Source organism: Littorina saxatilis, linkage group LG5, assembly GCF_037325665.1.
Source record: "Littorina saxatilis isolate snail1 linkage group LG5, US_GU_Lsax_2.0, whole genome shotgun sequence".
In the NCBI taxonomy this organism is placed as follows: domain Eukaryota; kingdom Metazoa; phylum Mollusca; class Gastropoda; order Littorinimorpha; family Littorinidae; genus Littorina; species Littorina saxatilis.
The window spans coordinates 51,635,976-51,658,361 of record NC_090249.1 but is presented as its reverse complement, the minus strand read 5'-3'; the positions used below and the strand labels follow the sequence as shown (position 1 = coordinate 51,658,361).

The 22,386-nt window shown below is 49.5% G+C and overlaps 1 protein-coding gene across 1 annotated transcript; it reads left to right on the top strand.

The window, feature by feature from the left end:
• The first annotated feature begins 1,524 nt into the window (after positions 1–1,524).
• LOC138967790 (cilia- and flagella-associated protein 251-like) lies at positions 1,525–18,690 on the top strand. Its single transcript, XM_070340447.1, has 7 exons — positions 1,525–1,536; positions 10,068–10,307; positions 11,711–11,839; positions 12,473–12,663; positions 13,567–13,597; positions 14,450–14,587; positions 18,466–18,690. Exons 1-7 carry the CDS (start codon positions 1,525–1,527, stop codon positions 18,688–18,690), a joined length of 966 nt encoding a protein of 321 aa, XP_070196548.1.
• Positions 18,691–22,386: the final 3,696 nt, after the last annotated feature.

The window sequence follows — 22,386 nt, the reverse complement described above, 5'->3', positions numbered from 1 at the left end:
TGTTCAAATAAAGTACATAGTATTCATTATGAACCTAGACTGCTAACTACTCACTTACAGGATGTAGGTAACAACCCAATGCTCACACGGCTTTAACGAGGATTTAACCCATTTTGGACGGAAGCTGTCACAGTTCTGTATTATCTCTTACAATGTTAAATCGTAGTAGGGTCACAAACAGCTACATTGTATCTGTGCACTCGTGCGTTGCTATTTTGAACCATAGAAGGACGATGGAAGATATGATTAGGTTGTCAATATTATAGGGCGAAATCCACTTCGCGAAGTCTACTTCACGAAGCTCGCTGCACCAATCTTTGGCACTGAAATGTCGGCAAAAGGACTTCGCGAAGACTTCAACTTCGGGCTCAATTAAAGCCTGATATTAATTGGGCGAAGTCGACTTCGCGAAGTCTACTTCACGAAGCTCGCTGCACCAAGCTTTGGCACTGAAATTTCTGTTAAAAAAACCTTCCATCGCGAAATCTTCGTAAAGTCAACTTCAGGCTGGACCGCAGCACGTGTTTCCGACAGACCTCTCGCTTGTGATTGGCCCCTCCTTTGTTTGTCAGAGGTTTTGCAAGAAAAGCTCACTCTCCCACAAGCCATACAAACCCGACGGAGTTATTTTCGGAATTCGTCTATTAAGGGCAGCCTTAATTAAGGATGGCCTTTAAGCCTGTCTTTAAGTCGACTACGCAAAGTATACTTCGCGAAGCTGGCCGCTTGGAGACTTCGGTAACAAATACTTCGCGTAGTCTTTGCAAAGTCGAGTTCGGGCTCAACTGAGGACCGCCTTAAGCCTAATATTCAGCTGACTTATATAAACCCTTGTAAGTGAATGACGTATTCTGGATTATTCCGGACTCCGCGGCTGTCCACAAAGAGTTAACGACCTCATTAATTCAACTCACGTTAACTGTCGACTGGCATGACCATTTCTAAAAGGGACACTTTATTTTAAGTTAAAGCATTCCATTGTATCTCGAAGGGCCACTTACGCTGTTCATTTGGTCAAACGTACGTATGTTCATTTGGACAGAAACACAATTACTAGAATCTACTACAGTCACGTGGTTGATTGATGAATGACTATTTCCAATAGATGAACAAATGGTCCTGATTCACGTACAATGGAGGAACCCACAACCGTCTGTAGTTATGGGAAATAGTATAGAACGGAAGACTGAATGGGAAAATCACACCGAAAGGGTCGCCTTCGTAGCATACAGCTTGACTTAACAGGTTTTGCCCATTCACAAACCCCTGGTACTTCGAATTTTGATTTCGTTTCGTATTTTTCTCTTGAAATCTGTTACAGACTATAGGACGATTATAATGATGGAAATAATATAACTAATTGGGCAGATCGGAACGAGTGAGCAGAGTGTTTTCACAGTAAGGACCGTGCCTTGAAATGAATGCAAGCTTAGCCAGACCCACAGGCCACAATGCAAACGACAAATGATCAGATGTACGTACATCCTTTAACACACTTTGGGGTCACGAGCGCTCCCTGCAACGATGGAGGTGGAGGTGGGGGTATTCCGTTTTAATTGAAGCCGAGAATGTTCATATCATATGACTTTTCTTCAGCTTCAACTGCCCCCCTCCATGACATACTATTTAGCCTTTGCAACTCCCTCGCCGGCGGTCATTGAAATTACTTTTATTTTTAGCAGAAACATGTCAACCCCCCCCCCCCCCCTCCCTGCCACTCCTCTGACTCGCTCACAACATCCTCAACACAAAAAAAGCGAGCAGGGATGGGTTGCATGAGACGACTTAAGCTGGACGGAAATGTGCTCAAAGTTGAGATGGTTGACTTTACGCCGAAAGCGCGAAAACCGGGATGCATGAGCGGTCTTACGTTCGTTGAGCACAGCGTTTCTTGCTTAACTTTGAGCCTGCTCCCCCCCCAGGCTTAACGCTGAGCTTGGCAGAGATAACAGACTTAACCAGCCAGTGGCCGCTTGCAAGATGATTTTTTAAAACCTTTTATCATTTGGTGCTAAAATAGGTCGCACCAACGCGACGGAGTTAGACAACTTTCTTGTTTACTTCATCTGTGCCCGGCAACCAAAAGGTTTTTGTTTTTGTTTTCTTTAGGGTGAAATCATTTTTTATTTTTTTATATGTTGAAATATGTATTTATTTATTCAATCATTAATATATTTATATTTTGTTGTCTTTTTCTTATTTGTTAGAAATCATCTTTTGTTACCTAATGCTGTCTCTATAAGTGTTATAAGTGTTTTATTATTTGATTTTTAAAATTTTATTTATTTAATCTTATTTATTTATTTATTATTTATTTTTTAATCTCACATTATATGACTTTGGTTTCTTTTTCTTCTATTTTGTTTTTACTTCAGTTTTTATTTTGATATAATTCGTGGTTTTTTGTAATTACTGTATTTTTAACTTTTTATTTACTTTTTTTAATTTTTGGTCGATGTTTACCTTTTCAGTAGAGAGCGATTCAAGATCAAGAAGACAATCTTTATTTTTCTTCTACTCGATCCAACATGCACAATGCACAAAATAGTACTATAACGCCGTACGCTCTACTTTGTACTACACACGGCATCTCCTGTGTTGGTATGAGCGCGCGCTTCCTGTGTGCATGCTTGAATGCGCCCAGATGCCGCAGAGTACATTATTGTGTAACAGACGGTCTCTGATGCGCCCTTTTCCCGCGAACCTACTAGACTGCAGTTTGCATTGGCTGTTGCTGACCACATTTCCCGTGACGTCATGGAATCTCCCACTAACGCTCTAAGTAGGTCGACAACGTCGACTTGCCCTCTTTCTCTGTTGAGTCGGCCCTAAAGACGGCTCATGCACCCCGACTTCGTTTCGTGCTTTGCGGATTCTTAACAGAGCAAGCTTTAGAGTAAAGTCGAACCGTTTGAGCTTGGAATTTGAGTTCTCTCATGCAACCCACCAAAAGAACCTCAAATTTCAAAGCAGACACCCCTCTGACCCGCGGAATAAAGATGAAAAAGAAAACTTCGCTGCGGGACGTGCACCAACTCCGGAAGTCGAGAGTGTCGATGGGAAGGAAGAAGAGGATGCCGGGAAGGCTGGAGTGAGAACAAGGGGGCTAACTCTGGCTGCTCGGGGGACTGCCTCCCATACCGACTGCCTTCGCTGTTCCGCACCTCATTAAAGCGCTTACTTGCCCTGAAATTGAATTACGTTTTGGGGCAAATGAATTCACGGCCTTCTTCGGTCCTGATGAATACCGGGATCGGGCTAGGACAGGGCCTGGGATGCGCATGCGCAGGGCGGACCCACGTGACCGAGCGGGCCGTTCCCATCTGGTCCATCTGCATTCGGGACGCCTGGCGTCTGCCGCGCGCAATCTGATTACCTCCCTTCATTTGCATGGTTATTGCCCCTTACTCGCCGTCCGGGCCTGGCAGGGAGGAACAGCGGAGTCAGCCTCTGGAATTTAGAATTTGAGAGAAGAGGGGAGGGGGGGGGGGGGTAGGGAGAGGAATAGAGGGGGGAGGGATAAAGCAAGAAGAAGGAGGAGGAGAAGGAAAAACAAGTCGCGTAAGGCGAAATTACTACATTTAGTCAAGCTGTGGAACTCACAGAATGAAACTGAACGCACTGCATTTTTTCACAATGACCGTAGTCCGCCGCTAGTGCAAAAGGCAGTGAAAGTGACGAGCCTGTTCAGCGCGGTAGCGGTTGCGCTGTGCTGCATAGCACGCTTTATTGTACCTCTCTTCGTTTTAACTTTCTGAGCGTGTTTTTAATCCAAACATATCATATCTATATGTTTTTGGAATCAGGAACCGACAAGGAATAAGATGAAATTGTTTTTAAAACGATTTCGGAAATTTAATTTTAATCATAATTTTTATATTTTTAATTTTCAGAGCTTTTTTTTAATCCGAATATAACATATTTATATGTTTTTGGAATCAGAACATGATGAAGAATAAAATAAAAGTAATTTTGAATCGTTTTATAAAAACATAATTTTAATTACAATTTTCTGATTTTTAATGACCAAAATCATTAATTAATTTTTAAGCCTCCATGCTGAAATGCAATACAAAAGTCCGGCCTTTGTCGAAGATTGCTTGTCCAAAATTTCAATCAATTTGATTGAAAAATGAAGGTGTGACAGTGCCGCCTCAACTTTTACAAAAAGCCGGATATGACGTCATAAAAGACATTTATCGAAAAAATGAAAAAAACGTCTGGGGATTTCATACCCAGGAACTCTCATGTAAAATTTCATAAAGATCGGTTCAGTAGTTTAGTCTGAATCGCTCTACACACACACACGCACAGACACACAGACACACAGACACAGACACAGACACAGACACAGACACACACACACACACACACACACACACACACACACACACACACACACACACACACATACACCACGACCCTCGTCTCGATTCCCCCTCTATGTTAAAACATTTAGTCAAAACTTGACTAAATGTAAAAAGAAGAAACAGACTGAGGAGGAGGAGGAGGAGGAAAAGACGAAGGGGACATATAAAAACCAACCCCAAACAGACAGAAGAAAAATACGCAAAAAGCGTAGTTATCCATTTCTACACGTGAAGACTCTCCTTGATCACAGTTCCCTTATGTGGGGGTGGAAGGTGGTTTGGGGGGGGGGGGGGGGGGAGGAAAATAAAGAAGCAAAAAGCTGTGGAAGAATAGAAAGAAAAAGAATAAAGAAGAGCACACACAATAGGCATTGTAATCGATACATAAATGTGATTCTCCATGATCGCGACACACTCGTGTGATGAGTGTTTATTTAATACTACAGTGACACAAAAGAGTTGGAAGATATTTTCCTGTTGTGATGCACTTATATTCAAAGCGAGACAATTTGACAACAGTTTTAATGATGAGAAGCGGGACGCACAGAGCTCGCAATTCTTCTTCAACGTACAGAGTAAAGAGAACGTAATTCTTCTAACGTAATCAAACCCGAAAACAGATGGCTGTCTCGGCGGTTTGGAGAATGTAATTAACATTGACCTTGAATTTTCAAGTCACCTAGCTTGCTTGTCCGGTAACCTGATTGTAAAACGGGAAGTATTGATCAAAGGCACAGTCGAGGCCTTCCCGTGAAAACTGTTGGACTCGCCATCTTAAGTCTGCCAGGTTTGGACACGGGATAAGACTATTCCTCCCCTTGGACACATACAATAAATCAACACAATAACTGCTTCCTGTCCAGAGTGAGATTTGAGTGTGTAGATACATTAATTTCATAATAAGCCACCAGTGTCTGCTAAGAAATGAATTCATTAAATCAACATAAACCCACTCTGCACAGAGAACATCCAGACTGTTGAGTTTTGGTGTGTGTCCAAGTGGCGGGATGGTCTCATCCCATGTAAAAGCTTTGCCAGACCTGAGATGATGTGTCGAATTTTATTGTTTACACAGGAAGGACTTCGCCTTGAAAGACGCACTATTCTCTTCAGCTCTGAGTCCACAGTGTTCAAAACAGACAAATACACCGTAGAAAAGAAGCCTGCCTATTTGTCAAAATGCTGTCGTATCTGAATCTATCAAAACATCACTGGCTAGCCGACAGCACCAAACGGAAGTTCACTCACTGAGATGGAAGTGGAGCTGTACTTCTAAAACTATGACCTACCTTAACTTAAGCTCATGTGTAAATAATACAAAATTGATGACATTAGACTCCGAGGGTCACTAAAAGTGACTATATCGCAGCACACAAAACCTCCAGCCCGAAGACCTTTTCATGGACAAGAGTAACATAAACGCATCTTCCGTGCACAAGCCTAATAAACTCCCCCATACCGCATCTTCCCTTTTTTCCTCCACTCAGGATTTCTGGCATCGCTTTTCCGCCGGCAAAGACACCAAATAATCCCAAGTCCTCCACCGGCCGACAGGAACACGGTGGCTCGCTGGCCAGTAGTTATTTAACGGGGGTTATGGGCAATGTCATAAGAAAATTGCCAGAGGGAGAAGTCATCAAATATTCAAAGGGGCCGGGATGGAAGCTCTGTCTTACGAGCGGGCCAGATTGTTCCCAGGGTCCCAGGATGGTGGCGGGCTGTTGCTTTGCGAGCATTGTATCGACTTTGCTGTCATTGCCCCGAAAATCTGACTGATGCTCTGTCGCAGATTCTCTGTAGTTGCTTTGAAAAGTGTTGAACTTGCGTCAAATATGAAATAAAAGAAAGAAAAGCACACACGCGCGCGCCCACCGCGGCATACACGCACGCACGCATGCACGAACGTACGCACGTACGTACGTACGCACTCTCTCACACACACACACACACACACACACACACACACACACACACACACACACACACACACACACACACACACACATGGTAGACTAAAATTAGATCAGTTTCTCGATTCGCATGAACATATTTCCTAGAGCATCCGATTGATTTTAACCAAAAAACTACACAATGCCGCGCCGAGTCCACACAAACACATATCAAAAGCTACAAACCAATGGCATCAGAAGAGGCAAAAGTGATCATACTCTGAAAAATATGCATGTTAAGCGATATGTAAACGTGAACGCTGTTTCGATGTGTTCTCAATCCGCCCGAAAATAGATGTATATAAGTGTACCTTCAGAAAGTTTAAACTGAATTATGATATGCTAGTGATATCATTTGCATTAGGACGTAAACGTGCGTGCGTTTGTATGTTTGTGTGCATGTGTGTCTCTCCCTCTTTCTCTCGCTCACAATTTTCCCCCCATTCTTTTGATAAGTCTTTATCTGTTGCAATTATTAAATCAATGTTTCTATGTATGTATACCAGTAATGTCAGGTTAATGTAGGTGTACTTGTGTTTTTGCCGATGTAAAAGTGTCGGAACGGTCAAGGCCTAAATGACCTGGGAGACCCGGATCATGTTGAGAGCGAAAAACATTCTGTATCATAAAGTCTGTCCGATTGATTTCTCTAATCTTTTTCACACTTGTTTCAACACATTCTGATATCATCACAGACTAAATATTAGCAAAATATTCTTGGAGTCAAATTTCGGGGTCTTTTTAATGAGAATAGGAGGATGCATGTCTGTTTGTCTGCAGGTCGTTCAGCTGGCAAAATATCCTCATGTCTGCATGTCTATGCAAATATATTGCTATGTCATATATTACGTGTATTTCCATTGGTCAATTGGGCAAAACTGAGCTCAGTGCAAAAGTGATATCGACGACATTTCCGTCGATATCAGTTTTGATATCGACGACCTCTTTATTGCTTCCCCACTTCAAAAACAAAAACACCTAAATTTAAAAACAAACAAATATATATGAAAATGTAATTATTCCAGAATTTAGTTGAGCAAGTGACTAAAGACTTTTTGATAGGAAAGACATTTTAAAATACTGAAAAGTACAAGAAAAGAGGGAACAAAAAGAAATAATAATCAGAGGGAGGGATATGGAACAGCCAAAACTGAGACAAATACTTTTGTAATTTCTTTACAGTAAATACAAAATGTCCAGAGAATTAGCAATATATCTAACATTGACTGACTGTGTGATGATATCTTCTGCTATTGGTCTGTTTCGACAGTGATATCAAAATCTCGACCTCCGGTCTCGATTTTGATATCACTGTCTCAACAGACCATAGCAGAAGATATCATCACACAGTCCGTCAATATTGGGTAATATATTCCTTCAATATCAATCACATCTGCATGTCAACGTTTGTGCGTGTGTCTGGGAGCGTATATTTGTATGTGTGTTTTCTTGCGCGTGTGTGTGTATGCGTGCGACGGTGTGTGCGTGCACACAAGCGTGTGTGTGTTTGTGTGTATGTTGTGAGTGCGTACTTTGAAATTTATTCCTTCTGCGAACAACCAGTGCCTGCCCCTCCTCACTCCACCTCACCTCCCCCCCCCCCCCAAAAAAAAAAAAAAAAATCAAAATAATCTTGGCCTCCATTCCCAAATCACTATCTCCCAAGTGACCGAATTCACCCCCCCCCCTCCAACCCCCTGTCCGTAAAGCCGTAAAATGCGAGCACCTTGAGGCGGGGGGCTGTCAGAGAGAAAAGTGTCCCACCACTGAGTCATCGTGCCACCACGGCTCGGGATTACAACAGGAAAGGGACCAAAGAGGCTCGGAAGCAGAGCAAGGCCAAAAAGGCAAAGGAATAGAGTTTGGGGGATGGGTGGGTGGAGAGTTAGGGGGAAGGTTGGGGGGGGGGGGGGGAGAGGGAGAGAGAGGGGGGCAGAGAGATTTGAGAGAGAGAGAGAGAGACAGAGACAGAGAGAGAGAGAGAGAGAGAGAGAGACAGACAGACAGACAGACAGAGAGAGACAGATACAGAGAGACAGAGACAGTGAGAGATAGAAAGAGAGCGTGACAGACAGACACTGAGAGAGAGAGAGAGATATGAGAGAGAGATATGAGAGAGAGAGAGAGAGAGAGAGAGAGAGAGAGACAGAGACAGAGACAGACAGACAGACAGACAGACATATAGACACATACAGAGACAGAGAAAGGGAGACAGAAAGACGTGCGACACAGAGACAGAGACATGCCCGCTCGGGCAGAATCCCTCACGGGAAATGGCGGATTTGAAGGAGCAGCGCGGGGAAATTGAAGCGAAAATCTTCTCATTTGCAAGCAAGCCTCCAGCGACCGTCCTGTCTCCGCTACGGTCATCCCGGGACCTAACATCTCCTTGTAGCTTGAAGAGTAGGAGGAGGGGGAGGAGGAGGAGGAGGAGGAGGAAGAGGAGAAAGAGGAGAAGGAGGAGGAGAAAGAGGAAAAGGAGGGATAGAAAGAGGAGTAGAAGGAGGAGAAAGAGGAGCAGGAGGAGAAAGAGGAGAAGGAGGAGAAAGAGGAGCAGGAGGAGGAGAAGGAGCAGAAAGAGGAGCAGGAGGAGGAGAAGGAGGAGAAAGAGGAGCAGAAGGAGGAGAAAGAGGAGAAAGAAGAGCAGGAGGAGAAGCAGGAGGAGGAGAAGCAGGAAAAAGAGGAGAAGGAGGAGGAGAAGGAGGAGAAGGAGGAGGAGAAAGAGGAGCAGGAGGAGGAGAAAGAGGAGCAGGAGGAGGAGAAAGAGGAGAAAGAGGAGCAGGAGGAAGAGAAGGAGTAGAAAGAGGAGAAGGAGGAGGAGAAGGAGGAGAAAGAGGAGAAGGAGGAGGAGAAAGAGGAGAAGGAGGAGGAGAAGGAGGAGAAAGAGGAGCAGGAGGAGGAGAAAGAGGAGAAAGAAGAGCAGGAGGAGGAGAAGGAGGAGAAAGAGGAGCAGGAGGAGGGGAAGGAGGAGAAAGAGGAGCAGGAGGAGGAGAAGGAGGAGAAAGAGAAGGAGGAGAAAGAGGAGAATGAGAAGAAAGAGGAGCAGGAGGAGGAGAAGGAGGAGAAAGAGGAGAAGGAGAAGGAGAAGGAGGAGAAAGAGGAGAAGGAGGAGGAGAAAGAGGAGAAGGAGGAGGAGAAGGAGGAGAAAGAGGAGCAGGACGAGGAGAAAGAGGAGAAAGAAGAGCAGGAGGAGGAGAAGGAGGAGAAAGAGGAGCAGGAGGAGGGGAAGGAGGAGAAAGTGGAGCAGGAGGAGGAGAAGGAGAAGAAAGAGAAGGAGGAGAAAGAGGAGAATGAGAAGAAAGTGGAGCAGGAGGAGGAGAAGGAGGAGAAAGAGAAGGAGGAGAAGAAAGAGGAGCAGGAGGAGGAGAAGGAGGAGCGGGAGGAGGAGAAGGAGGAGAAAGAGGAGAAGGAGGAGGAGAAAGACGAGCAGGAGGAGGAGAAAGAGGAGCAGGAGGAGGAGAAGGAGGAGAAAGAGGAGCAGGAGGAGGGGAAGGAGGAGCAGGAGGAGGAGAAGGAGGAGAAAGAGAAGGAGGAGAAAGAGGAGAATGAGAAGAAAGAGGAGCAGGAGGAGGAGAAGGAGAAGAAAGAGGAGAAGGAGGAGGAGAAAGAGGAGCTGGAGGAGGAGAAGGAGGAGCGGGAGGAGGAGAAGGAGGAGAAAGAGGAGCAGGAGGAGGAGAAGGAGGAGAAAGAGGAGCAGGAGGAGGAGAAGGAGGAGAAAGAGGAGTAGGAGGAGGAGAAAGAGGAGCAGGGGCAGGAGAAGGAAGAGAAAAAGGAGCAGAAGGAGGAGAAAGAGGAGAAGGAGAAGGAGGAGAAGGAGGATGAGCAGGAGGAGGGGAAAGAGGAGCAGGAGGAGGAGAAGGAGGAGGAGAAAGAGGAGCAAAAGGAGGAGAAAGAGGAGCAGGGGGAGGAGAAAGAGGAGCAGGAGGAGGAGAAGGAGGAGAAAGAGGAGCAGGAGGAGGAGAAGAAGGAGAAGGAGAATGAGAAGAAAGTGGAGCAGGAGGAGGAGAAGGAGGAGAAATAGGAGAAGAAGGAGAAGGAGGAAAAAGAAGAGCAGGAGGAGGAGAAGGAGGAGAAAGAGGAGCAGAAGGAGGAGAAGGAGGAGAAAGACGAGCAGGAGGAGGAGAAGCAGGAGAAAGAGGAGAAGGAGGAGGAGAAGGAGGAGAAAAAGGAGCAGGAGGAGGAGAAGGAGGAGAAAGAGGAGCAGGAGGAGGAGAAGGAGGAGAAAGAGGAGAAGGAGGAGGAAAAGGAGGAGGAGAAGGAGGAGAAAGAGGAGGAGGAGGAGAAGGAGGAAAAGGAGGAGGAGGAGGAGGAGAAGGAGCAGAAAGAGGAGGAGGAGGAGGAGAAGAAAGAGGAGCATTAGGAGGAGAAGGAGGAGAAAGACGAGCAGGAGGAGGAGAAGCAGGAGAAAGAGGAGGAGAAGGAGGAGAAAGAGGAGAAGGAGGAGGAGAAGGAGGAGAAAGAGGAGCAGGAGGAGGAGGAAGAGGAGCAGGAGGAGGAGAAGGAGGAGAAAGAGGAGCAGGAGGAGGAGAAGGAGGAGAAGGAAGAGGAGAAAGAGGAGCAGGAGGAGGAGAAAGAGGAGCAGGAGGAGGAGAAAGAGGAGCAGGAGGAAGAGAAGGAGGAGAAAGAGGAGAAGGAGGAGGAGGAGAAAGAGGAGCAGGAGGAGGAGGAAGAGGAGCAGGAGGAGGAGAAGGAGGAGAAAGAGGAGCAGGAGGAGGAGAAGGAGGAGAAAGAGGAGCAGGAGGAGGAGAAAGAGGAGCAGGAGGAGGAGTAGGAGAAAGAGGAGCAGGAAGAGGGGAAGGAGGAGAAAGAGGAGCAGGAGGAGGAGAAGGAGGAGAAAGAGAAGGAGCAGAAAGATGAGAATGAGAAGAAAGAGGAGCAGGAGGAGGAGAAGGAGGAGAAAGAGGAGCAGGAGGAGGAGAAAGAGAAGCAGGAGGAGGAGAAGGAGGAGCAGGAGGAGGAGAAGGAGGAGAAAGAGGAGCAGGAGGAGGAGAAGGAGGAGAAAGAGGAGCAGGAGGAGGAGAAGGAGGAAAAAGAGGAGCAGAAGGAGGAGAAGGAGGAGAAAGAGAAAGAGGAGAATGAGAAGAAGAGGAGCAGGAGGAGGAGAAGGAGGAGAAAGAGGAGAAGGAGGAGGACAAAGAGGAGCAGGAGGAGGAGCAGGAGGAGGAGAAGGAGGAGAAAGAGGAGCAGGAGGAGGAGAAGGAGGAGAAAGAGGAGCAGGAGGAGGAGAAAGAGGAGCAGGAGCAGGAGAAGGAGGAAAAAAGGAGCAGGAGGAGGAGAGAGAGAGAGAAAGAGAAGGAGGAGAAGGAGGAGAAGGAGGAGAAGGAGGAGGAGCAGGAGGAGGGGAAAGAGGAGCAGGAGAAGGAGGAGAAGGAGGAGAAGAAAGAGAAGCAGGAGGAGGAGAAAGAGGAGGAGGAGAAAGAGGAGCAGGAGCATGAGAAGGAGGAGAAAAAGGAGCAGGAGCAGGAGAAAGAGGAGAAGGAGAAGGAGGAGAAGGAGGAGAAGGAGGAGGAGCAGGAGGAGGCGAAAGAGGAGCAGGAGGAGGAGAAGGAGGAGAAGGAGGAGGAGAAGGAGGAGAAAGAGGAGCAGGAGGAGGAGAAAGAGGAGCAGGAGGAGGAGAAGGAGGAGAAAGAGGAGCAGGAGGAGAAGAAGGAGGAGAAAGAGAAGAAGGAGGAGGAGAAGGAGGAGAAAGAGGAGCAGGAGGAGGAGAAGGAGGAGCAGGAAGAGGAGAAGGAGGAGAAGGAGGAGAAAGAGGAGCAGGAGGAGGAGAAGGAGGAGCAGGAAGAGGAGAAGGAGGAGAAGGAGGAGAAGGAGGAGAAAGAGGAGCAGGAGGAGGAGAAGGAGGAGAAAGAGGAGCAGGAGGAGGAGAAGGAGGAGAAATAGGAGGAGGAGAAGGAGGAAAAAGAGGAGCAGAAGGAGGAGAAAGAAGAGCAGGAGGAGGAGAAGAAAGAGGAGCAGGAGGAGGAGAAGGAGGAGAAAGAGGAGGAGAAGGAGGAGAAGGAGGAGAAGGAGGAGAAAGAGGAGCAGGAGGAGGAGAAGGAGGAGAAAGATGAGCAGGAGGAGGAGAAGGAGGAGAAAGAGGAGAAAGAGGAGCAGGAGGAGGAGAAGGAGCAGAAAGAGGAGCAGGAGGAGGAGAAAGAGGAGAAAGAGGAGCAGGAAGAGAAGGAGGAGAAAGAGGAGAAAGAGGAGCAGGAGGAGGAGAAGGAGGAAAAAGAGGAGCAAAAGGAGGAGGAGGAGAAAGAAGAGCAGGAGGAGGAGAAGGAGGAAAAAGAGGAGCAGAAGGAGGAGAAAGAAGAGCAGGAGGAGGAGAAGGAGGAGAAAGAGGAGCAGGAGGAGGAGAAAGAGGAGCAGGAGGAGGAGAAGGAGGAGAAAGAGGAGCAGCAGGAGGAGAAGGAGGAGGAGAAGGAGGAGAAAGAGGAACAGGAGGAGGAGAAGGAGGAGAAAGAGGAGCAGGAGGAGGAGGAAGAGGAGCAGGAGGAGGAGAAGGAGGAGAAAGAGGAGCAGGAGGAGGAGAAGGAGGAGAAAGAGGAGCAGGAGGAGGAGAAAGAGGAGAAAGAAGAGCAGGAGGAGGAGTAGGAGAAAGAGGAGCAGGAGGAGGGGAAGGAGGAGAAAGAGGAGCAGGAGGAGGAGAAGGAGGAGAAAGAGAAGGAGGAGAAAGAGGAGAATGTTAACCCCTACCAACATAGAAGACCATTAGAAAGAAGAGTCCCCATGTGCAAAACTGAATTATACCGTCGATCTTTTATACCATCTACTACTGTCCTGTGGAACACCTTGCCAGACAACATCAAAACAACTAACTCAATCAGCGATTTCAAACGCTATTTATCTACTCCTGATTATAACGTACCTGCCTATTATTACTGTGGTAAAAGACTGGAAGAGATTCACCACTGCAGAATGCGCCTAAACATGAGTAATTTGAATTCTGACATGTGTAAACGCCACCTACAGGGAAACCCACAGTGCGCTTGCGGCTACCCGAACGAAACAGCTGACCATTATTTGACACATTGTCCTTTGTACGTAGATGCTCGCCTGTCTACAATAAACGCACTTCCTGTTAATTACAGACATGTTGAAATATTGTTAAATGGTAGCGAAAACCTTTCTCTTTGCACTAACAAGCTTGTTTTTGAAAGTGTCCAATCGTTTATCCATGAATCTGGTCGTTTCTGTTGATTTGACTCAGTAACCATATTCAAGCCAACAAACCTTATTTTATATGCATTGTTCAAATGTATATTTAGCGAGCTACTGCTTACTTGCCACAAGACTATGGTTTGTAATGTACTATGTATATTCTTATTTATATGCGCTGCCAACTTCATCTTTTATATGTACCTACCGTTTTCTCCTCCCTCCTCCACCCTCCCCCCTCTTCCTCCTGCTAGCTTTTTCTTATTCTTTCTGATTTACTTTAACTATGCTCTTCTTGTAGATAGTTCAACAATTGATAAGTATTGCTTGTCCGACATCATATTTGCGTTATTTTCCTACTACGTAGGGCGCGTAATATAAGCGTTTGCTTGAGTTCGTGTCCCTATTGTTTATCGTTGTATTTTTGTATCATGTTTGATTTAATAAAACATTGTTTAAACCATAAAGGAGAATGAGAAGAAAGAGGAGCAGGAGGAGGAGAACGAGGAGAAAGAGGAGAAGGAGGAGGAGAAAGAGAAGCAGGAGGAGGATAAGGAGGAGCAGGAGGAGGAGAAGGAGGAGAAAGAGGAGCAGGAGGAGGAGAAGGAGGAGAAAGAGGAGCAGGAGGAGGGGAAGGAGGAGAAAGTGGAGCAGGAGGAGGAGAAGGAGGAGAAAGAGAAAGAGGAGAATGAGAAGAAAGAGGAGCAGGAGGAGGAGAAGGAGGAGAAAGAGGAGAAGGAGGAGGAGAAAGAGGAGCAGGAGGAGGAGAAGGAGGAGCAGGAGGAGGAGAAGGAGGAGAAAGAGGAGCAGGAGGAGGAGAAGGAGGAGAAAGAGGAGCAGGAGGAGGAGAAAGAGGAGCAGGAGCAGGAGAAGGAGGAAAAAAAGGAGCAGGAGGAGGAAAAAGAGGAGAAGGAGAAGGAGGAGAAGGAGGAGGAGCAGGAGGAGGGGAAAGAGGAGCAGGAGAAGGAGGAGAAGGAGGAGAAGAAAGAGAAGCAAGAGGAGGAGAAAGAGGAGCAGGAGGAGGAGAAAGAGGAGCAGGAGCAGGAGAAGGAGGAGAAAAAGGAGCAGGGGGAGGAGAAAGAGGAGAAGGAGAAGGAGGAGAAGGAGGAGAAGGAGGAGGAGCAGGAGGAGGCGAAAGAGGAGCAGGAGGAGGAGAAGGAGGAGAAGGAGGAGGAGAAGGAGGAGAAAGAGGAGCAGGAGGAGGAGAAAGAGGAGCAGGAGGAGGAGAAGGAGGAGAAAGAGGAGCAGGAGGAGGAGAAGGAGGAGAAAGAGAAGAAGGAGGAGGAGAAGGAGGAGAAAGAGGAGCAGGAGGAGGAGAAGGAGGAGCAGGAAGAGGAGAAGGAGGAGAAGGAGGAGAAAGAGGAGCAGGAGGAGGAGAAGGAGGAGCAGGAAGAGGAGAAGGAGGAGAAGGAGGAGAAAGAGGAGCAGGAGGAGGAGAAGGAGGAGAAAGAGAAGCAGGAGGAGGAGAAGGAGGAGAAAGAGGAGCAGGAGGAGAAGGAGGAGAAAGAGGAGCAGGAGGAAGAGAAAGAGGAGCAGGAGGAGGAGAAGAAAGAGGAGCAGGAGGAGGAGAAGGAGGAGAAAGAGGAGGAGAAGGAGGAGAAGGAGGAGAAGGAGGAGAAGGAGGAGAAGGAGGAGAAAGAGGAGCAGGAGGAGGAGAAGGAGGAGAAAGATGAGCAGGAGGAGGAGAAGGAGGAGAAAGAGGAGAAAGAGGAGCAGGAGGAGGAGAAGGAGCAGAAAGAGGAGCAGGAGGAGGAGAAAGAGGAGAAAGAGGAGCAGGAGGAGGAGGAGAAAGAGGAGCAGGAGGAGGAGAAAGAGGAGCAGGAGGAGGAGAAGGAGGAGAAAAGGAGCAGGAGGAGGAGAAGGAGGAGAAAGAGAAGAAGGAGGAGGAGAAGGAGGAGAAAGAGGAGCAGGAGGAGGAGAAAGAGGAGAAAGATGAGCAGGAGGAGGAGAAGGAGGAGAAAGAGGAGCGGGAGGAGGAGAAAGAGGAGCAGGAGGAGGAGAAGGAGGAAAAAGAAGAGCAGGAGGAGGAGAAGGAGGAGAAAGAGAAGAAGGAGGAGGAGAAGGAGGAGAAAGAGGAGCAGGAGGAGGAGAAGGAGGAGCAGGAAGAGGAGAAGGAGGAGAAGGAGGAGAAAGAGGAGCAGGAGGAGGAGAAGGAGGAGCAGGAAGAGGAGAAGGAGGAGAAGGAGGAGAAAGAGGAGCAGGAGGAGGAGAAGGAGGAGAAAGAGAAGCAGGAGGAGGAGAAGGAGGAGAAAGAGGAGCAGGAGGAGAAGGAGGAGAAAGAGGAGCAGGAGGAAGAGAAAGAGGAGCAGGAGGAGGAGAAGAAAGAGGAGCAGGAGGAGGAGAAGGAGGAGAAAGAGGAGGAGAAGGAGGAGAAGGAGGAGAAGGAGGAGAAGGAGGAGAAGGAGGAGAAAGAGGAGCAGGAGGAGGAGAAGGAGGAGAAAGATGAGCAGGAGGAGGAGAAGGAGGAGAAAGAGGAGAAAGAGGAGCAGGAGGAGGAGAAGGAGCAGAAAGAGGAGCAGGAGGAGGAGAAAGAGGAGAAAGAGGAGCAGGAAGAGGAGAAGGAGGAGAAAGAGGAGAAAGAGGAGCAGGAGGAGGAGAAGGAGGAAAAAGAGGAGCAGAAGGAGGAGGAGGAGAAAGAAGAGCAGGAGAAGGAGAAGGAGGAGAAATAGGAGAAGAAGGAGAAGGAGGAAAAAGAAGAGCAGGAGGAGGAGAAGGAGGAGAAAGAGGAGCAGGAGGAGGAGAAAGAGGAGCAGGAGGAGGAGAAGGAGGAGAAAGAGGAGCAGCAGGAGGAGAAGGAGGAGGAGAAGGAGGAGAAAGAGGAACAGGAGGAGGAGAAGGAGGAGAAAGAGGAGCAGGAGGAGGAGAAAGAGGAGCAGGAGGGGGAGAAGGAGGAGAAAGAGGAGCAGGAGGAGGAGAAAGAGGAGAAGGAGGAGAAGGAAGAGAAAGAGGAGAAGGAGGAGACAGAGGAGCAGGAGGAGGAGAAGGAGGAGAAAGAGGAGCAGGAGGAGGAGAAGGAGGAGAAAGAGGTGAAAGAGGAGCAGGAGGAGGAGAAGGAGGAGAAAGAGGAACAGGAGGAGGAGAAGGAAGAGCAGGAAGAGGAGAAGGAGGAGAAAGAGGAGAAAGAGGCGCAGGAGGAGGAGAAGGAGGAAAAAGAGGAGCAGAAGGAGGAGAAGGAGGAGAAAGAAGAGCAGGAGGGGGAGAAGGAAGAGAAAGAGGAGCAGGAGGAGGAGAAAGAGGAGCAGGAGGAGGAGAAGGAGGAGAAAGATGAGCAGGAGGAGGAGAAGGAGGAGAAAGAGGAACAGGAGGAGAAGAAGGAGGAGAAAGAGGAGCAGGAGGAGGAGAAGGAGGAGAAAGAGGAGCAGGAGGAGGAGAAGGAGGAGAAAGAGGAGCAGTAGGAGGAGAAGGAGGAGAAAGAGGAGTAGTAGGAGGAGAAAGAGGAGCAGGAGGAGGAGAAAGGGGAGCAGGAGGACAAGGAGGAGAAAGAGGGGCAGGAGGAGGAGAAGGAGGAGAAAGAGGAGCAGGAGGAGGAGAAGGAGGAGAAAGAGGAGCAGGAGGAGGAGGAGGAGAAAGAGGAGAAGGAGGAGGAGAAGGAGGAGAAAGAGGAGCAGGAGGAGGAGAAGGAGGAGAAAGAGGAGCAGGAGGAGGAGAAGGAGGAGAAAGAGGAGGAGGAGACAGAGGAGCAGGAGGAGGAGAAGGAGGAGAAAGAAGAGCAGGAGGAGGAGTAGGAGGAGAAAGAGGAGCAGGAGGAGGAGAAGGAGGAGAAAGAGGAGGAGGAGACAGAGGAGCAGGAGGAGGAGGAGGAGGAGACAGAGGAGCAGGAGGAGGAGAAGGAGGAGAAAGAAGAGCAGGAGGAGGAGTAGGAGGAGAAAGAGGAGCAGGAGGAGGAGAAGGAGGAGAAAGAGGAGGAGGAGACAGAGGAGCAGGAGGAGGAGAAGGAGGAGACAGAGAAGGAGGAGAAAGAGGAGAATGAGAAGAAAGAGGAGCAGGAGGAGGAGAAGGAGGAGAAAGAGGAGAAGGAAGAGGAGAAAGAGGAGGAGAAAGAGGAGCAGGAGGAGGAGAAGGAGGAGAAAGAGGAACAGGAGGAGGAGAAGGAGGAGAAAGAGGAGCAGGAGGAGGAGGAAGAGGAGCAGGAGGAGGAGAAGGAGGAGAAAGAGGAGCAGGAGGAGGAGAAGGAGGAGAAAGAGGAGCAGGAGGAGGAGAAAGAGGAGAAAGAAAAGCAGGAGGGGGAGTAGGAGAAAGAGGAGCAGGAGGAGGGGAAGGAGGAGAAAGAGGAGCAGGAGGAGGAGAAGGAGGAGAAAGAGAAGGAGGAGAAAGAGGAGAATGAAAAGAAAGAGGAGCAGGAGGAGGAGAACGAGGAGAAAGAGGAGAAGGAGGAGGAGAAAGAGAAGCAGGAGGAGGAGAAGGAGGAGCAGGAGGAGGAGAAGGAGGAGAAAGAGGAGCAGGAGGAGGAGAAGGAGGAGAAAGAGGAGCAGGAGGAGGGGAAGGAGGAGAAAGAGGAGCAGGACGAGGAGAAGGAGGAGAAAGAGAAAGAGGAGAATGAGAAGAAAGAGGAGCAGGAGGAGGAGAAGGAGGAGCAGGAGGAGGAGAAGGAGGAGAAAGAGGAGCAGGAGGAGGAGAAGGAGGAGAAAGAGGAGCAGGAGGAGGAGAAAGAGGAGCAGGAGCAGGAGAAGGAGGAAAAAAAGGAGCAGGAGGAGGAGAAAGAGGAGAAGGAGAAGGAGGAGAAGGAGGAGGAGCAGGAGGAGGGGAAAGAGGAGCAGGAGAAGGAGGAGAAGGAGGAGAAGAAAGAGAAGCAGGAGGAGGAGAAAGAGGAGCAGGAGGAGGAGAAAGAGGAGCAGGAGCAGGAGAAAGAGGAGAAGGAGAAGGAGGAGAAGGAGGAGAAGGAGGAGAAGGAGGAGGAGCAGGAGGAGGCGAAAGAGGAGCAGGAGGAGGAGAAGGAGGAGAAGGAGGAGGAGAAAGAGGAGGAGAAAGAGGAGCAGGAGGAGGAGAAAGAGGAGCAGGAGGAGGAGAAGGAAGAAGAGCAGGAGGAGGAGAAGGAGGAGAAGGAGAAGAAAGAGGAGGAGAAGGAGGAGAAAGAGGAGGAACAGGAGGAGGGGAAAGAGGAGCAGGAGAAGGAGGAGAAGGAGGAGAAGAAAGAGAAGCAGGAGGAGGAGAAAGAGGAGCAGGAGGAGGAGAAAGAGGAGCAGGAGCAGGAGAAGGAGGAGAAAAAGGAGCAGGGGGAGGAGAAAGAGGAGTAGGAGAAGGAGGAGAAGGAGGAGAAGGAGGAGGAGCAGGAGGAGGCGAAAGAGGAGCAGCAGGAGGAGAAGGAGGAGAAGGAGGAGGAGAAGGAGGAGAAAGAGGAGCAGGAGGAGGAGAAAGAGGAGCAGGAGGAGGAGAAGGAGGAGAAAGAGGAGCAGGAGGAGGAGAAGGAGGAGAAAGAGAAGAAGGAGGAGGAGAAGGAGGAGAAAGAGGAGCAGGAGGAGGAGAAGGAGGAGCAGGAAGAGGAGAAGGAGGAGAAGGAGGAGAAAGAGGAGCAGGAGGAGGAGAAGGAGGAGCAGGAAGAGGAGAAGGAGGAGAAGGAGGAGAAAGAGGAGCAGGAGGAGGAGAAGGAGGAGAAAGAGAAGCAGGAGGAGGAGAAGGAGGAGAAAGAGGAGCAGGAGGAGAAGGAGGAGAAAGAGGAGCAGGAGGAAGAGAAAGGGGAGCAGGAGGAGGAGAAGAAAGAGGAGCAGGAGGAGGAGAAAGAGGAGAAAGAGGAGGAGAAGGAGGAGAAGGAGGAGAAGGAGGAGAAGGAGGAGAAAGAGGAGCAGGAGGAGGAGAAGGAGGAGAAGGAGGAGAAGGAGGAGAAGGAGAAGAAAGAGGAGCGGGAGGAGGAGAAGGAGGAGAAAGAGAAGCAGGAGGAGGAGAAGGAGGAGAAAGAGGAGCAGGAGGAGAAGGAGGAGAAAGAGGAGCAGGAGGAAGAGAAAGGGGAGCAGGAGGAGGAGAAGAAAGATGAGCAGGAGGAGGAGAAGGAGGAGAAAGAGGAGAAAGAGGAGCAGGAGGAGGAGAAGGAGCAGAAAGAGGAGCAGGAGGAGGAGAAAGAGGAGAAAGAGGAGCAGGAAGAGGAGAAGGAGGAGAAAGAGGAGAAAGAGGAGCAGGAGGAGGAGAAGGAGGAAAAAGAGGAGCAGAAGGAGGAGGAGGAGAAAGAAGAGCAGGAGGAGGAGAAGGAGGAAAAAGAGGAGCAGAAGGAGGAGAAAGAAGAGCAGGAGGAGGAGAAGGAGGAGAAAGAGGAGCAGGAGGAGGAGAAAGAGGAGCAGGAGGAGGAGAAGGAGGAGAAAGAGGAGCAGGAGGAGGAGAAGGAGGAGAAAGATGAGCAGGAGGAGGAGAAGGAGGAGAAAGAGGAGAAAGAGGAGCAGGAGGAGGAGAAGGAGCAGAAAGAGGAGCAGGAGGAGGAGAAAGAGGAGAAAGAGGAGCAGGAAGAGGAGAAGGAGGAGAAAGAGGAGAAAGAGGAGCAGGAGGAGGAGAAGGAGGAAAAAGAGGAGCAGAAGGAGGAGGAGGAGAAAGAAGAGCAGGAAGAGGAGAAGGAGGAAAAAGAGGAGCAGAAGGAGGAGGAGGAGAAAGAAGAGCAGGAGGAGGAGAAGGAGGAGAAAGAGGAGCAGGAGGAGGAGAAAGAGGAGCAGGAGGAGGAGGAGAAGGAGAAAGAGGAGCAGCAGGAGGAGAAGGAGGAGGAGAAGGAGGAGAAAGAGGAACAGGAGGAGGAGAAGGAGGAGAAAGAGGAGCAGGAGGAGGAGAAAGAGGAGCAGGAGGGGGAGAAGGAGGAGAAAGAGGAGCAGGAGGAGGAGAAAGAGGAGAAGGAGGAGAAGGAAGAGAAAGAGGAGAAGGAGGAGACAGAGGAGCAGGAGGAGGAGAAGGAGGAGAAAGAGGAGCAGGAGGAGGAGGAGAAGGAGGAGAAAGAGGTGAAAGAGGAGCAGGAGGAGGAGAAGGAGGAGAAAGAGGAGCAGGAGGAGGAGAAGGAGGAGCAGGAAGAGGAGAAGGAGGAGAAGGAGGAGAAATAGGAGGAGGAGAAGGAGGAAAAAGAGGAGCAGAAGGAGGAGAAGGAGGAGAAAGAAGAGCAGGAGGAGGAGAAGGAGGAGAAAGAGGAGCAGGAGGAGGAGAAAGAGGAGCAGGAGGAGGAGAAGGAGGAGAAAGATGAGCAGGAGGAGGAGAAGGAGGAGGAGAAGGAGGAGAAAGAGGAACAGGAGGAGAAGAAGGAGGAGAAAGAGGAGCAGGAGGAGGAGAAGGAGGAGAAAGAGGAGCAGGAGGAGGAGAAGGAGGAGAAAGAGGAGCAGGAGGAGGAGAAAGAGGAGAAAAAGGAGAAAGAGGAGCAGGAAGAGGAGAAGGAGGAGAAAGAGGAGCAGGAGGAGGAGAAGGAGGAGCAGGAAGAGGAGAAGGAGGAGAAAGAGGAGAAAGAGGCGCAGGAGGAGGAGAAGGAGGAAAAAGAGGAGCAGAAGGAGGAGAAGGAGGAGAAAGAAGAGCAGGAGGGGGAGAAGGAGGAGAAAGAGGAGCAGGAGGAGGAGAAAGAGGAGCAGGAGGAGGAGAAGGAGGAGAAAGATGAGCAGGAGGAGGAGAAGGAGGAGGAGAAGGAGGAGAAAGAGGAACAGGAGGAGAAGAAGGAGGAGAAAGAGGAGCAGGAGGAGGAGAAGGAGGAGAAAGAGGAGCAGGAGGAGGAGAAGGAGGAGAAAGAGGAGCAGTAGGAGGAGAAAGAGGAGCAGGAGGAGGAGAAAGAGGAGAAAGAGGAGGAGAAAGAGGAGCAGGAGGAGGAGAAGGAGGAGAAAGTGGAGCAGGAGGAGGAGAAGGAGGAGAAAGAGGAGCAGTAGGAGGAGAAAGAGGAGCAGGAGGAGGAGAAAGAGGAGCAGGAGGACAAGGAGGAGAAAGAGGGGCAGGAGGAGGAGAAGGAGGAGAAAGAGGAGCAGGAGGAGGAGAAGGAGGAGAAAGAGGAGCAGGAGGAGGAGGAGGAGAAAGAGGAGAAGGAGGAGGAGAAGGAGGAGAAAGAGGAGCAGGAGGAGGAGAAGGAGGAGAAAGAGGAGCAGGAGGAGGAGAAGGAGGAGAAAGAGGAGGAGGAGACAGAGGAGCAGGAGGAGGAGAAGGAGGGGAAAGAAGAGCAGGAGGAGGAGTAGGAGGAGAAAGAGGAGCAGGAGGAGGAGAAGGAGGAGAAAGAGGAGGAGACAGAGGAGCAGGAGGAGGAGGAGGAGGAGACAGAGGAGCAGGAGGAGGAGAAGGAGGAGAAAGAAGAGCAGGAGGAGGAGTAGGAGGAGAAAGAGGAGCAGGAGGAGGAGAAGGAGGAGAAAGAGGAGGAGGAGACAGAGGAGCAGGAGGAGGAGAAGGAGGAGACAGAGAAGGAGGAGAAAGAGGAGAATGAGAAGAAAGAGGAGCAGGAGGAGGAGAAGGAGGAGAAAGAGGAGAAGGAAGAGGAGAAAGAAGAGCAGGAGGAGGAGAAGGAGGAGAAAGAGGAGCAGGAGAAGGAGGAGAAAGAGAAGGAGGAGAAAGAGGAGCAGGAGAAGGAGAAGGAGGAGGAGAAGGAGGAGAAAGAGGAGCAGGAGGAGGAGAAGGAGGAGAAATAGGAGCAGGAGGAGGAGAAGGGGGAAAAAGAGGAGCAGGAGAAGGAGAAAGAGGAGAAAGAGGAGAAGGAGAAGAAGAAGGAGGAGAAAGAGGAGCAGGAGGAGGAGAAGGAGGAGCAGGAGGAGGAGAAAGAGGAGCAGGAGGAGGAGGAGGAGGAGCAGGAGGAGGAGAAGGAGGAGAAGGAGGAGAAAGAGGAGCAGGAGGAGGAGAAGGAGGAGAAAGAGGAGCAGGAGGAGGAGAAAGAGGAGAAAGAAGAGCAGGAGGAGGAGAAGGAGGAGAAGGAGGAGAAAGAGGAGCAGGAGAAGGAGAAGAAAGAGAAGGAGGAGAAAGAGGAGAATGAGAAGAAAGTGGAGCAGGAGGAGAAGAAGGAGGAGCAGGAG